The 13,661-nt window shown below is 55.3% G+C and overlaps 1 protein-coding gene and 1 long non-coding RNA gene across 2 annotated transcripts in view; one reads left to right on the forward strand and one right to left on the reverse strand.

The window, feature by feature from the left end:
* TRPC7 (transient receptor potential cation channel subfamily C member 7) overlaps positions 1-4,842 on the forward strand; it is a 137,615-nt gene extending 132,773 nt beyond the window's left edge. The window contains exons 10-11 of the mRNA XM_045795027.2: positions 2,251-2,326; positions 4,470-4,842. Coding sequence (XP_045650983.2) covers positions 2,251-2,326; positions 4,470-4,639 — 246 coding nt within the window. The 3' untranslated portion in view covers positions 4,640-4,842. The remainder of the gene's footprint in view (positions 1-2,250; positions 2,327-4,469) is intronic.
* The window catches only part of LOC148110119 (uncharacterized), a 384,230-nt gene extending 372,214 nt beyond the window's left edge, over positions 1-12,016 (reverse strand). The window contains exons 1-3 of the long non-coding RNA XR_015724562.1: positions 11,627-12,016; positions 5,776-5,875; positions 5,302-5,398 (exon numbers count right to left, since the gene is read on the reverse strand). This is a non-coding gene — a long non-coding RNA (uncharacterized LOC148110119). The remainder of the gene's footprint in view (positions 1-5,301; positions 5,399-5,775; positions 5,876-11,626) is intronic.
* Positions 12,017-13,661: the final 1,645 nt, after the last annotated feature.

A 13,661-nucleotide genomic window follows, 5' to 3' on the forward strand; every position in this document is an offset into this window, starting at 1 on the left:
TTTCCTGCATCTCATCCCCTAAAGCACCTTGCACACAAACTTTTCCTGAAGGTTGGAAGAAGCCCCAGCTTTGGTTTCCATTTTGATTACATCTCAGATCTGTCACTTCCTGGCTGTGTGGCCTTGGAGAAGTCCCCTCGCTCCATGAGCCTCAGTGTCCTCATCTATGAATGGAGGCGACCTCCCCAGGCTCACCAGGTTTCTGGGAGGATTCAGGGAGGTCATCCTGTCAAGGAGTCTAACAGGACTCCTAGTCGGCTGGAAATACTCAATACGTGTGTTTCTTTGTTTCTTTTCCACCCTTCCTCCCCTCCTCCCAGAGGGCCATGCCACACTGAAGGGGGCTTGTGAGCGGGGTCTCACCTATTCAAAACAAACGGAGTTTGAGGGACACACTGTGTATTAATAATAGACATACCATGGAATCTTTTAACATAATAGGTTGAGTCATGTGCTAAAACACAGGGTATGCCGTAAGCCAGGAGGACGGGGGTCACGGCCATTACCTGTAGAAGCACTCGACTCGGCGGCGTCGCAGAAAAGAGAACTCTCCACTTCCCATCTCCAGCCTATACTTTTACCCCACACGTAGAAAAGTTCTTCAACTGATGAATCCAGAAACTAAAGAACTCTTCATTCTTGAGGTTTTCCTTAAAATGGCAACAAACTTTAACTAGATGCCCCTGATTTGCCTCAGCCTGAAAATTTGCAGAATACTTCTGAATTCTATATTCAGGAAGAATTTCAGATACCTGGGTATCTGGGTTTTGGGGGGTTTGTGCTTTTTCCCATGAGAACTGGCTTGGGACAAAGTTGGTTTTGTGTGGGTTTTACAGTTCAAAGTGAAAAGAACATTACTGAGTCCCAGGAAAGGCGTATATTCTTACAACTTGGGTAACCTGTCTCAGGGACGAGGAGAATGTCCAGGAGAAATCTAGCAGTGCAGCTGAACCACTAACATGGCAAGACCCCGGCCTCTCTGACAGAGGGCAGCACGGAGGTAATCTGCTCACTCACTGTTCGGCCAAAATAAGATCACTACTCGAAGCACAGAGCCAAAAAGACCAGCAGCCCGAGGGCTGGGGGTGGGGGCAGCAGTGGCCTACAGGTGATGCAGGGCTCACCCCAGACAGCCTTTGCCGGGTTCATTTAGAAGCCTGGAGTCACAAAGCCTGGAGAAACTGGGCTGAGGTCTTAGCCATCAAAGGCACTGAGGGAACCCGCAGTTGGTGACAAGAATGTGCTAAATCCTTCTTTGCCACGCAGCCCTCCATGTCCCTTGGCTTACAAAAAGCTTTTCCTGAGCCCATGTAGTCAGAGAGAACTCAGTAACCTGACTGACCACACAGAGCACGGCTGGGGACGGAATTTAGGTCCCTTCCATCTAGAAAATGCTACCTCTGTCCCCTGAGTCCCCAGGTGTGAGCAGGTCACAGGAAGGGATGAGCAAGGAGCAGGGAATCCCTCCCTCTCTGCCATCTGCTCAGCCCTTGGGAGATTCAGAAGTCTCCGCTCTCTGAGTATTTCTAAATCCTGTGGCTTCCCAGGAACCCTCCAACGACTAGCTGGCGAAATCTAAAGTTCACCTCCTGCCGTCTTTCTCGCACTTGGCTCTATTCTTGGAGTCTCTGAAGTGTTTACTCCTACCTCCTCATTTGCTTAAAGAACCTGTATCTGCATAATAGACACGAGGACAGGCCAAACCCTCCCCTCCAGCACGACCGGCAGCCCAGCTTCAGGCACGGGGGCTTTCGGGGAGGTGGGATGCTGGCAAAACCTCCCGAGGCCCGGCTGCATCTGTTTCTGCCTCTGGTAGGAATTTTCCAAGGTAGAGTGGACTTGTCCAGCCTGGTCCTGACTGTGTGCTAAGCCCTGGGAAGAGGACATGACTGGCTAAGGTCACAAAAAAGGTCAGGGTGGAGTCAGGCGTAGGTCCCTCAAACAGCACCTGTGGATCTTAGATGACGGTCTCTCTCTCTCTCTCTCTCTCTCTCTTTCCCTGGCTTGGCCTCCCCCTTTTGAGTGTCCTGCTCTCACGTCCCAGGGGCAGGATCATCCTAGGGAAGAGGTTAAACAGACACAGGCCCAGGTTCCCCCAACAGGCGAGGCACCCTGAGAAGAGAGGCACCGGGCGTGGGGATGCTCCTAGCCGCTCTGCCGGGGTGGGGCGGCGGTGCATACATACACCATGCGGGCTGCTTCTGTCCTGGGCCAGGTTTGTCTGACCCCTTCCTTGTGCTCCCATTTCAGAAAATCATGAAGCGGCTCATAAAAAGATACGTCCTGAAGGCCCAGGTGGATAGAGAAAGTGATGAAGTCAATGAAGGTGAGTGATGGGCTCTTTTCCTGCAGGTCGGCAGTGGGGCGCCGTCTCACCCAGCTAAAGTCGAGGTGGTGCCGGCGGAACTGCGTCCTCTCCTTGCTGCCTCAAGTGTGGGCAGGAGGAGGTCCATGTGCCTGTGGGGTGGAGGCCTCTGCCCCTCGCTGGCTGTGGGCTGGGGCCACCCCCCGCCCCCCGGCTGCCTACAGCTGTCTCATCTCGGAACCAGCCCCCCGGAGCCCCGAACCCTTCTCCAGCTGCCACCTTCCTTCCTGTTCCATCCTCATGTCTCTCTGACCCTCTGATGCCTTCCTCGTCCACTTGCAAAGACTCACAATTAGACTGGGTAATTCAAAATCATCTCCCTAGTCCAAGCTGGCCAATGAGCAACCTTAATTCCACTTGTGACCCTCGTTCCCTGTTGCCATGTGAAGTGACCGTACTCAGACCAGACACCAGGGTTGAGGACCTGGTCATCTCTTTGGGGGCAGGGGGTTGGTAATAATCCTGCCTAGTGCAGCGACGGCTGCCTCGATTCCCCATCACGTCCCCATGGGTGCAGGATGGCCCAGAATTCCTCATCCCGAGGGTGCACCAACAGAGAGCCTCAAGCAGACCCCACACCTCTTTCAGATCCTGCACAGCCTGTCTCACTGCCAGGCCCTCAGAACCTGACAGCCAGCAGGGTTTCTCAAAGTACCTCCCCCCCACCACCACCACTTGTTAAAAACGCCCATCCCGGACCGCACCCAGGCCTAAGGAATGGGCATCTGCGGGGTGGTGCCTGGGGGCTGTGCATTTTGATAAAAGCCCCAGGTCATTCTGATGCACCCTGAGGTTTGCAGCCTACATCATTTTCACCGCTCCGGTGATTTTCCAGTCCATTTAAAGCCGTTACTCTTAAGTGAAAAGCAAATTACCTTATACCAGGTCATTAATCTTCATGAGACACACAGGACAAATATTTGCTACCTCAAAACAGCCTTCCCCACGAATGAAGGCACTCAGTGTCCCCCTCACTCGGGCCACAGGGGCCCTACTACAAAAGCCCGGTCGCTTGGTGACCCTCTGCTTCCTCCTGGAGCCTCCAGCAGGCAGCCCGAAGACCACCAGCAGCTGGACTCAGTCCTGGGCTGACACTGTCCAGGGGCTGAACAGCAGCCCTCCAGCCACCCCTGCTGTTGCGTCTGGAACGTGACACCATCAGGCGGCCTGCCAGCCACCTTGAACAGGGCGTCGTGCAGGTCGACAGGAATGTAGCTGATGACAGACGGTGGGGTTGCCAGGTTTCCTGCCACTGGAATTCTACCACGCAACCGGGGCTCAGGAAAGCACCCCATGAAAAGGAAACAGGGGATGTATGCGTTTGTCAAAACTGGCCAACCTGTACCTTTAAGATCTCTGCATTTTCTGTACACAACACATAAGGAGAAAAGAGATAGGAATGACGTGCTCCTGGGCACTGGACTCCCATACGAGGCCAGTCCAATATCTATAATTTCAGAAAAGAACATTCGTGAGTCTTCTTTGTAGTTCACTAAAAGATTTGCACAGCCCTGGCCCAGGTGGATTTCGACCCACGTGGTTCACCGTGGAAACCAGGCCAAGTTCCCACCCAGTGGCCCCTTGCTATGGAAGGAGGCTGCGGCCTCCGCGAGGCTCCCATCAGGCTGCCTCCTGCACCATGCCCAGCCAGCCCCCTCCCTCTTGGGAGTTTCTCCTCTGCAGATAACAACCACAGAACACAACAGGGAGCATCAGGAGAATGACTATTCCAGTTAATGACGGTGTTGCTCAGAGTCTTGAAATCAGGCGTTAGTGCTCCAGGGCCAACACTCTAACATGGTACAAAATAGGCGCTAGGAAGGCATGACCCTGCTCCTGACCCCTCCGTCCTCCGAAACCCTTCACAAAGAGCTTGACCAGGAATGGGAGGAGGAGGGTTTTCAATGGACGGATGTGCCCCTCAGTGGCAGGAGCTGGGTGGGACTTCGGTGGAAACACAACTCCCGTCCCCGCACCCCTACCCTTGGTGGGCCGGCCCAGCACGCTGATACTGTGCTGGAAAGACGTGTGCCCCAAACCTATGTGGAGTGAGCCCCTTGTGCCTGCTCATTCATGCTCACCAAAAGCTCGTCTGTCCTTGCAGGTGAACTAAAGGAGATCAAGCAAGATATCTCCAGCCTGCGCTATGAGCTTCTGGAAGAGAAATCTCAAGCTACTGGGGAGCTGGCAGACCTGATCCAACAGCTCAGTGAGAAATTTGGAAAGAATTTAAACAAAGACCACCTGAGGGTAAACAAGGGCAAAGACATTTAGCAGCCCCCCTCGGCATCCGTGACTTCTACCAGCATTCCCAGGCCAGGATGGATTTCCTAGCCGCCAGGCCTGGCAGGGAAGGGTCCTGGGCCCACTCCTGTAGGACACTAAGGGGACCCACTGGCTCCGATGTGAGCAGAAGCTGACGTGGGCAGCATCGTGGCCTGCCTTGACCCAGAACTGTTGTGAATCTAGGCTGTTGGGTAAGAAAGGCCAGCACAGGAGGAGGGGAGGAGATGTAACATGTGTGAGACCGTTGGTCCAGTCACAGTGACACACGTGAGGAAGAGGCCCTCTTGGATGCACACACGTGCCCTCCCACCGCATCCGGACCGCATCCATCTCTGTGTCCCAGGAAGACGAACCACCTCATCCCATGCGCCCCTTCTCACTCCCTCCCCACCACCTACCCACATCCCAGCAGAACCGGGAGGTGACCTGTGATCTATTCTTAAGTGCCAGACGAGAACACAGAGAGCCTAATAGCAAAATAGTTCTATTTGTTTATAAAAAAAAAAAAAACTTTAAAAATGCTAAATCAAAAATTGTACTGTAGGTAGCACTGTTTAGAGAACAACAAAATCCAAATGATGTATTTTTACCTTTATTATGATTATCTTGTATTTACTATTTTTACCTAAAATGGAAAGAAATAAAATTACCTCATAATAGCCTGGGGAGCCTGTCGATGTGCTGCGCTCCTGCTGTCCTGTGGCCTGTCTGGAGGTGGCCTCGGAAGCCCACGGGCCCGGCACTTCTCTGGGAGGAGAGTGGGGCAGGTGTGAGGGGAAGAAGGTACCAACTCCCCTCTCTTGAGATCCTGTAGCCAGGACCCTTACCTTCCAGCCCTCCTCCAATCCGCAGACCTACTGCGCCCAACTTCACTGAGGTCAGGAAGGGGGTCCGGAAAAAGGTGAGGGAAGCAAAACATCTCTTCCCACCCACCTCTCGCCCTCTCTCCCCGTGTGGGAGGGGAAGGGGTGACGGTGAACCCCCCCCACACCCACATCTTTTTCAAGGAGCAACCTGCGAGTGAGTGGGGAGAGCGGCCACCAGAGGGAGCCCCAGTCCCAAACAAGACCCATTCAGAGCAGGCTGGAGAGGATGCCCAGGCCCCTGGCCCCAAGGGAACTTACTGGTAACACTAGTGGGACGTAGTGAGCGAGCACTTGCTGGGTACCAGGCGCGGTGCTGAGAGCTCTGCCTGCATCCATCCACTGAACCCTCACGGCAACCCTGCGAAGAGAAAGAGGCTCGGGGTCACAAACTCAGATGCCCTGCAGACACCCTGGGAGGGCAAAATATATGTGTGTGTCTGTGTGTGCATGCGTGCATGCGTGTGTGTCTGTGTACCTGTGTGTCTATGTGTGTGGCTCTGTCTTGTACGTATATATGTATGAGGGGGCTTGTGTTTCACAAGACACAGTGCATCTTCCGAGATCCAACATTCTTTACTTAACACTGCTCTAAGAAAAGAGCAGATACGATGGGGTAAAAAGCAAATCTGGAATTTGGTGCCAGCACGGAGGTGGGGGCAGAGCCATGACACACAGGGCAGCTGAGCCCTACCAAAGTGGCCCCCAGACACTTGGCCCAGCCAACTGTTGCTGTAAAGAACACAGGCCCAGCTTTGCCAAATCTTCCCAATTTCCGGGGGGGTGGGGGAGCCCACATTTGTTGGGTCCCTGGCAGCCAAGAAAGGTGGCTTCGCACCTGGGCAGTCCTGGCACCACCGTCCAGAGCTCCAACAAGAGGGAAACCGAGCTGCCCGACGGGTGGCAGGGCATACTGTATGCTCAGACTGGGAGTTTTCACCTGGGTCCCTGTGAGGGGCCGTAGATGCATTTCAAAAAAAATCTATAAATCCTCAAGCGCCCATCAGATTGTGTGCTTGTCTTGGTGATGGCACGTTGTTCCGGCTTATCCCAAATACTCATCCATGGCCCCCCAAAGCCTGCAGAGGATGACAGAATTCATCCAGCAGATATTTACCACCGAATCCCAAGTGCTGAGGATGACACACATAGGAATGGGGGGGGGCTCCTTTTTAAGGCTGGACTCTGAATAAGAAAACTGATGTGCTTTGTAGGAAGAGAAATTGATTTATCCAGGGGACAAATTACCAGCACTTCTGGAAGATTTCCTTTCAGATCCCTCACTTATCTTCATCAGAATGCTAATAAACACTTGGAAAATGCATTATTCAATTTCTCTATCTGCCTTCAGCCAGAGGCAGGTGGCAACCCCATTTTCAAATCCTGGGGTGCCCTTTTCCTTTCAAACCTAAGCCTCAAATTTTCCCTCTGGGGAGATAAAGGAAAACCAGCCCCACTAAGTAATTAAAAACTAAAAAGGAAACCTGGCACCATCCATTAGGCTTTGGATGCCGCGCCTGGGAGGTAAGGGCAGTCCAGGAATGGACTCATGGCTGCCAGAGAGAAGCGGGGCAGAGAGGGACCCCTCTTTCATGGGAAGCCGTTACAAAGGCCTTGGAACTGAAGGCTGGCAGAACTATCAGCTGGAGCTGAGGCAAGAGCCTAGTGATTTTCCAGGCACTGACAGCCTCCCTCCCGCCCTCACCCCCATCTCCATGGCTCCTATTGAATTAACCAGGTGAGAGAAGCGACTCTTGGAGAAACAAAGCAGGAGAGTGAAGAGTGGCATCTGAGAGGGGCTCACAGACAGGGGAGGAGAAAGAGCCCAGACCCTCCCCAAAAGTCCCCAGACCCCCAGGCTTGCCCGCTTCCCCAAGCACCCTATCCGTCCCCTTGGAGCAGGCTGCACAGCCATCCGTATGTCGGTCTGTAATGTTCCTGTGTGCCTGTAACATCTGTCTTCACTGCTTGCAGGCGGGAAGCTCCATGAGGGGGTCTGGGTCTGTTTTATTCCCACGCTGCACTGCACGGGGCCAGAGAGTAGCCACTGAGTGAACATGGCTGGGCCCTAGCTTTCTAGAATTCCTTCAGAGGGCACCCCTGGGCTCTGAAAATCTGGCGAGTCTGCAGGAAACACACATTTCCCTCCTGGCCACGGCGTGGAAGGAGCCTCCGCTCCAGCTCCCTCTGTCCCCATGGAGCTGCTTCCAACGGGGCCGGGGCCACTGAGGGACTAGGGCAAGGGGGGCCCAGCCACGGCTGGGGAAACCAGCGGTTCAGCAGCCACCTCTCCCGTGACGTGTCACCTTCTGATGGCTCCTAAGAGGACTCGACAAATCCTAGTGACACTTCCTGGGCAAAAACCCCCAATTAGGCCCTGCAGCTCTTCCTAAAGGACATGCGCTCACACTCTTGAGAAGGCTTGGCCGGCCTCCCGTGCCCAGCAGTCACAGAGTGTCTCCCGCCCTCCCACAGATGCCAGAAGACAACACAGGGACCGACCATCGACCCCAAACCCTGGCCTAGGGGACAGTCCCTCATGCGAGGCCACCTCCAAGAGGGGCAGGTCGTGGGAGACATCTTCAGGTCCGCTTGCCCCCAGAAGGCCCAGACACCTTGCCCTGCTCCAAGCACCCGGAGTCTGGTTAAAAATAAGCAGCCTCGGGCCGTCACTCCTCAAAGGGTTCATTAAGGCTTATGTAAAGTGTGCACTTGAGGCTCCCAGAGGCTGACAGGAATTAGGAGTTGGATCATCTGAGGCAGGGAGGCAACGCCCCCATTCTATGTTTATCCCATGTCTTTGCCTCACCCCTCGGAGACTGAGTATGCTAGAGGGAAGGGCCCCCAGGAGAGACACAGGGCATGCACGTTTGCCCGCAGCCTGCGGACGTGGCAGGGGCCCAGCCTGACCCAGCCTCCTCCCAGCGCTCAGGGGCAGAGGCCGCCTGAGCCGGCTCTTCCTGGAGGAAGGCTTACCCACGCTTTGCTTCAGGGAAGGAAGGACACAGGCACAGGAAAAGAATTAAGGTGTCCGGGCTGGGATTTCCTGAGCCCCGTGTCTTTAAGGAAAGGAAAGGACTGAGGGAAGAATCACAGAGCTGGAAAGAAATGGTGTCTGAGGAGCACAGGGCTCTCCCCTACCCGCAAACGCTTCCCTGTGACTGGGGCGGGACAGGAAAGGAGGCCAGGTCCTGAGAAACGAAGCTCAAGGCAGCAGGGTCCGGCCTGTGGAGGAAAAGCAGCCCATGCCCAGAGACATGAGGACCACAACTGGAAGGCCGTGTCCTCGCACAGCCCAGCTGCCCCCCATCCACACCCCGGGAAGCAGGAGGAGGAGGAAGGAACGGCTCCCCCAGCCCAGGCAAGGGCCAAGTGCACTCTCAGGATGATACGGTTAAAAAGTGTGGATTCCACGTCCTCCGACTGAGTCAGAAATAACTGGGTCCAGGAGAGCGTGCTGTGTCTGGACAGGGACACAGTGTCAGCTGTGCCGATGGACCAAAGAGGCCCATGGGTCCTGTGGTGCTGACCCCACACACACCCAGGCCCATGGCCACCTGCCCCAGTAGCTACAAGGCAGAAAAAGGCAACTTAGATCCAAACAAAAGTTTATCACGACACTTTCGGGCATCTGAGTGAGATACAGACCCTGGCAGAGTAGACAACACTTCCAACTTTGCCACCTTCACCCCAACCCCAGCTCTGTATACGCACACATAAAGCAGAGGGGAGGTCATGGGACACACAGGCTTTGTACTGGTCGTGAGCCACCCGGTGGCTGGAAACACATCTCACCACCAGCTCCCAGGCACAGGCTGGCCCCTGAGCCCAACTTCACCGACCAGAGTACCCAGAGCCCCAGAAACCAACATGGCCCCAAGCAGGGCAATCACATTCTGCCTTGAAATGTATATACCTGTGGACACTGGGAAAGAGAAGTCCTTTTTCCTACTGGGGTCGCTGAACAGGACAGTGTGAATCCGAGACACCAAGAGACCCCTCCTTGCCTTACAGACAGGGACTGTCCAGGAAGGAAGCCAGACAGAGGTGAGGAAGACAGGAGAGGGGAGAAGTAAAGCCAGGAGGGAGGGGAGAGGAGGAGAGGGGCAAAAGGAAGTGAGGAGAGGTGGGGGAAGAGAAGAGGAGGGAGCAGTGCAGAGTGTCACCGCTGTGCCCGTCTTCCTACAGCTCTTCCTTACAGCCGGGAACTGTTCCAGGAGCCTTCTCAGCTTAACACAGGCAAATAAACCCGGCTGTTGACGAAGCTGGTCTGCACTGGCTTTCTAGACATCCTTCACATTCCGGGAGGACACAGAAATGACGCCAGGACTTCTTTGCCCCACCCTTCCCCTGGGGCTGTTTGCTCTTTCTGTGGTTAGAGGCGCAGGGCCAAAAACTGCGGGTTCTACTCCTCCCGAGACTCAGGGAAGTTCTGACAATAGCTCACGTCCTCGAGCTGGTGAAGCTGGTCGAGAGCAAATCTACAAGACACTGGACAGGAGGGCTACCGGGGGCCCAGGTGACACGAGCTCCCTGCTCTGCCCAGGCTCCAGCTCTGAAGGATCCAGAACTGGCACCCTGGGCACCTCTGGGAGGGACAGTGGCCCCACCGAGGCACCTGTCAACAGCTGTGCAGGCAGCAAGTAGTGGGGAGGTAGAGAGGAGGGACGAGGCCGCCAGCTGGTAACCAGACGTATGGTTCTTGTTCAGGGTGGGGGTCACTACTCAGAGACTCTAGAAATAGAGTTGAGGATGACCAGTTTCTGTGGGTGAGGCTCCCACTCCAAATAGAAAATAAAGAGCCTTATTTTGTAGGTACATGCAGTGAAGGAGACTATTCGAGTTGCATAAATGCAACTCAATATTGGCCATGAGAGGCTGCTTCTGCCTTCCAGGAGCACAGAGCATGGGGAGTCGCATGAACCCCAGCAGCTAGACTGCTGACTCGGAGGATTTTCAGGCTGGTGGGGCCAGGGGAAGTGGACCTGAGCTTGGGCTCAGGTGTCAGACAGAGGGGAGATGACTCTTCCAATCATTCCAGTAACAGCACAGAACAGAGCCGCGGGGTTCCATGCTCAGCTCCAATCAATCACAGGAGAGACAACCCAGCAAAACAGACCCTCTGGTGCTTTCCCAATCAGCAGAACTAGATTAGAAGCCCCCACGGCCGTTGAGCCCTGCTGAAGGTGACCATTTCTGAGCGCCGAGCTGTTTTCTCAGACACATCTTTCCATAAAGACGCTCAGAGCATCATCGCTGTCTGTCACCAACAGCGTGAACAGAATGTATTCTGCGCTTCAGCAAAGGCCATGGGGGCTGGGGCCCGGCCGCTTCTCATGACGTTTCCCCTCTGAAGATACACAGCCTTGCTTGCTGGGACGTGGGATTCCTGAACCTTCATGTCCCCAAGCACCAGCTCGCAGCAACTGCTTTCCAGCCAACTGAGGCTGCAGAGACAGGTCGGTATAGATCAGGATTCTAGTCACTATAGACAGATTTTCAGGGCTTCCCCCAGAGGGGAGCAATCTCACGTTCCTGATTCTCAAAGACCTCCCGGTCTGTCCTCCCCCTACAGACGCAGGCCATGAAAGATTCAGCCTGAGGTGAGGCATAGGGAGCTCTTCTGGAAGACGGAGCCAACGGTCTGAGGCAAGAGCACAGGTGTGGGAGTGGAAATCACGGGGACTGTCCCTCCACACATAGCCCAGGTGTGCGTCACACACAGGGTCACAGGGCAGGGGCCTGCGGAACAGTGAAGAGACCCAAGGTGTGCCAAGTCCAAGAGCGCTGCTGGTCACCCCTGGCGCCCACCACATGGTCAGAGAGGAGGAGAGGGACCTGAGGGTGAGAACGGGACCCGGGCCCAAGCCCCCAGCCCTCTGGCAAGAGGAGGCTGAGCCACGCACGCTGCTGCACAGGTCCACCTGGCCGCAGAGACCTGGGGGCAACCCCAGCAGATGAGGAGGGCGACCCCAGCTGTGGCCATGCAGGGACTCGCCGGGGCCCTCTGAGGCCACCCGCAGAAGGAAGAGGCCAGAACCGACGTGAAAGAGGCAGCATTTGTGGGACGCCGCGTGGCTGCGGAGAAAAAAAGAAGAGAGCGCCTGCTTACCTGCCACGCCTCAGCGTCTCCTCCAGCACCAGGGGCAGCAAGCTCCCACAGCACGGAAAGGAGGACCGTCACCCTACAGGCCTCCCAGCCCGGGACCTGGCAGCACCTGCAGCACGGGGGGGCAGTGCACAGAGAGCAAGGGTGCACGATGTCCAGGCATGGCCACTGACCTGTTCTAGGAAGCGTTTGGGTGACCTCCTAAGAAAGAAAGGAAAATGAGGCTTCTGTGAATTAACACATCAGCGGCCCCAACGAAACATGCCTCCTGGTTCTCCAGCCCTTGCTTAATCCCGGCCCACGTCCACGCTGGCTTGGTCAGGCGACTAGCGGGAGCCAAGCGGACATTAGCAAGCAAAGAGCTAGCAGAGGCTGGATAGGCACGTACCCCCTGGGGCTTGTCTTCTAGGAAGCCAAGGCTGTGTCCTGAAGAAGCTGGGTTACTGAATGTTTGAGGCCACGGCGGGGAGGGGGGCGGGGAGGAACTTTGGAGCATGAGAAGCCTCTAGAACGTTGCGGCCTCTCCAAGCTCCCAGCTGAGTGCCGCCACGGGAGAAACTCGGCTGGATGAAGGGCCGCCCAGCTGAAGCCTGTCAAGCATGGAATCATGGGAGGTAATGTCTGGAGGCGGTGTATTACCCCAGCTGTAGATTAACAGAGGGACTGACAGGTGGTCCACGAGCTTTTCACTCCATGTGAAGCCCATCTGCCCCAAGAGGGTGACTTAACTACCAAGGGACTCAATGAACATGCCTTAGCAATGCCACTCCGCTAGCATTAATCAAGCCACAGACAGGGTTCCCAGTGACCTAGGCCAGCTTTGCTTCACCCAGAAAGAAACCCTGTCTCTGTGCACTAACAGAAACCCCCAAAACAGGGCCACCTGGGTGGCTCAGTCAGGTAAGCGTCTGACTTCAGCTCAGGTCATGATCCCAGAGTCCTGGGATCAAGCCCATGTCGGGCTCCCTGCTCTGCGGGGAGTCTGCTTCTCACTCTCCTTCTGCCCCTGCCCCCAACGCATGCTCTCTCTCCCTCTCTCTCTCTCAAATAAATAAAATCTTAAAAAAAAAAAAAAAAGAACCCCCCCAAAACAGCTCTGGCCTCTGCAGAAGGAAGCTGCCTGCAGATGCAGCCAGCCCCCCAGCTCCTGCATGGCCGCACATGGAGCCCTGAAAGGATGCGTGGATTCTGGGGCGCTGGGCAGGATGCAGGCCCACAGGAGAGAAAGGAGGCGAGCCCGGCAACAGTTAAGTGGATCGGTGCGATTTTAATAAGAGCGCTGGACAACTCGGAGGTGATGTCACAAAGCAGCCAGTGACTCACTGCCCAGCGGACAATGAGAACACGCCCTTAGGTCGCCAATCTTACAGGTGTCAGAGTGCTTTCGTGTCCCTGACCTCTTTTAATTAAAACAACCCAGCAAAGCGGGCGGAGCAGGATTCATTATTGCTGTTGGAAAGAAAGAATTTAAATAGCATGGGGGACCCATTGAGTAGAACCCCCATGAACCGGAAGTTCAACCCCTGGGTCCCTGAGTCCCGTGGCCTGAGGGCAGGGTGGGAGCCATGAACACAGCTGAATCGAAAGACTGCCCTGGGGCGGGACACCAAGTGAGGGAGCACAATCCTGAGAGGCAGCCTGACGTAGGAGGCATGCTCCTTGCTGAGTATTTCTCACTGTGGTCCTAGAACCTCCTGCTTGGGGAGCACACTTGTCCTCCTGCCCTGGGACGCTCAGTAATAATGTAGATCCGCAGACCGGGAGTGGGGCCTGTATTTAAGATGCTCCCAGGTGGTCAACCGTATTTGAACACTCTTGCTCCGGAGGTCCCTTTGCTACATGGCACGGTTATCAGGTTACTTGACCCCTAAGAGTGGGAATGGGACTAGGGCCCCATGATCCTCGCTCGAGCTAACTCTCTGGTCTTCACCAAGGAGGTGGGCCTGTTCCAGTTTCGGGAAGGCTCTCTAAGATCTGGGCACCCAGGGAAGATGGAGGATAAAGCACCGGAGGCCCCAAGAGAGGTCGGGGTGAATAA

Source organism: Ursus americanus, chromosome 5, assembly GCF_024610735.1.
Source record: "Ursus americanus isolate L20-20 chromosome 5, mUrsAme1.1.p, whole genome shotgun sequence".
NCBI lineage: Eukaryota > Metazoa > Chordata > Mammalia > Carnivora > Ursidae > Ursus > Ursus americanus.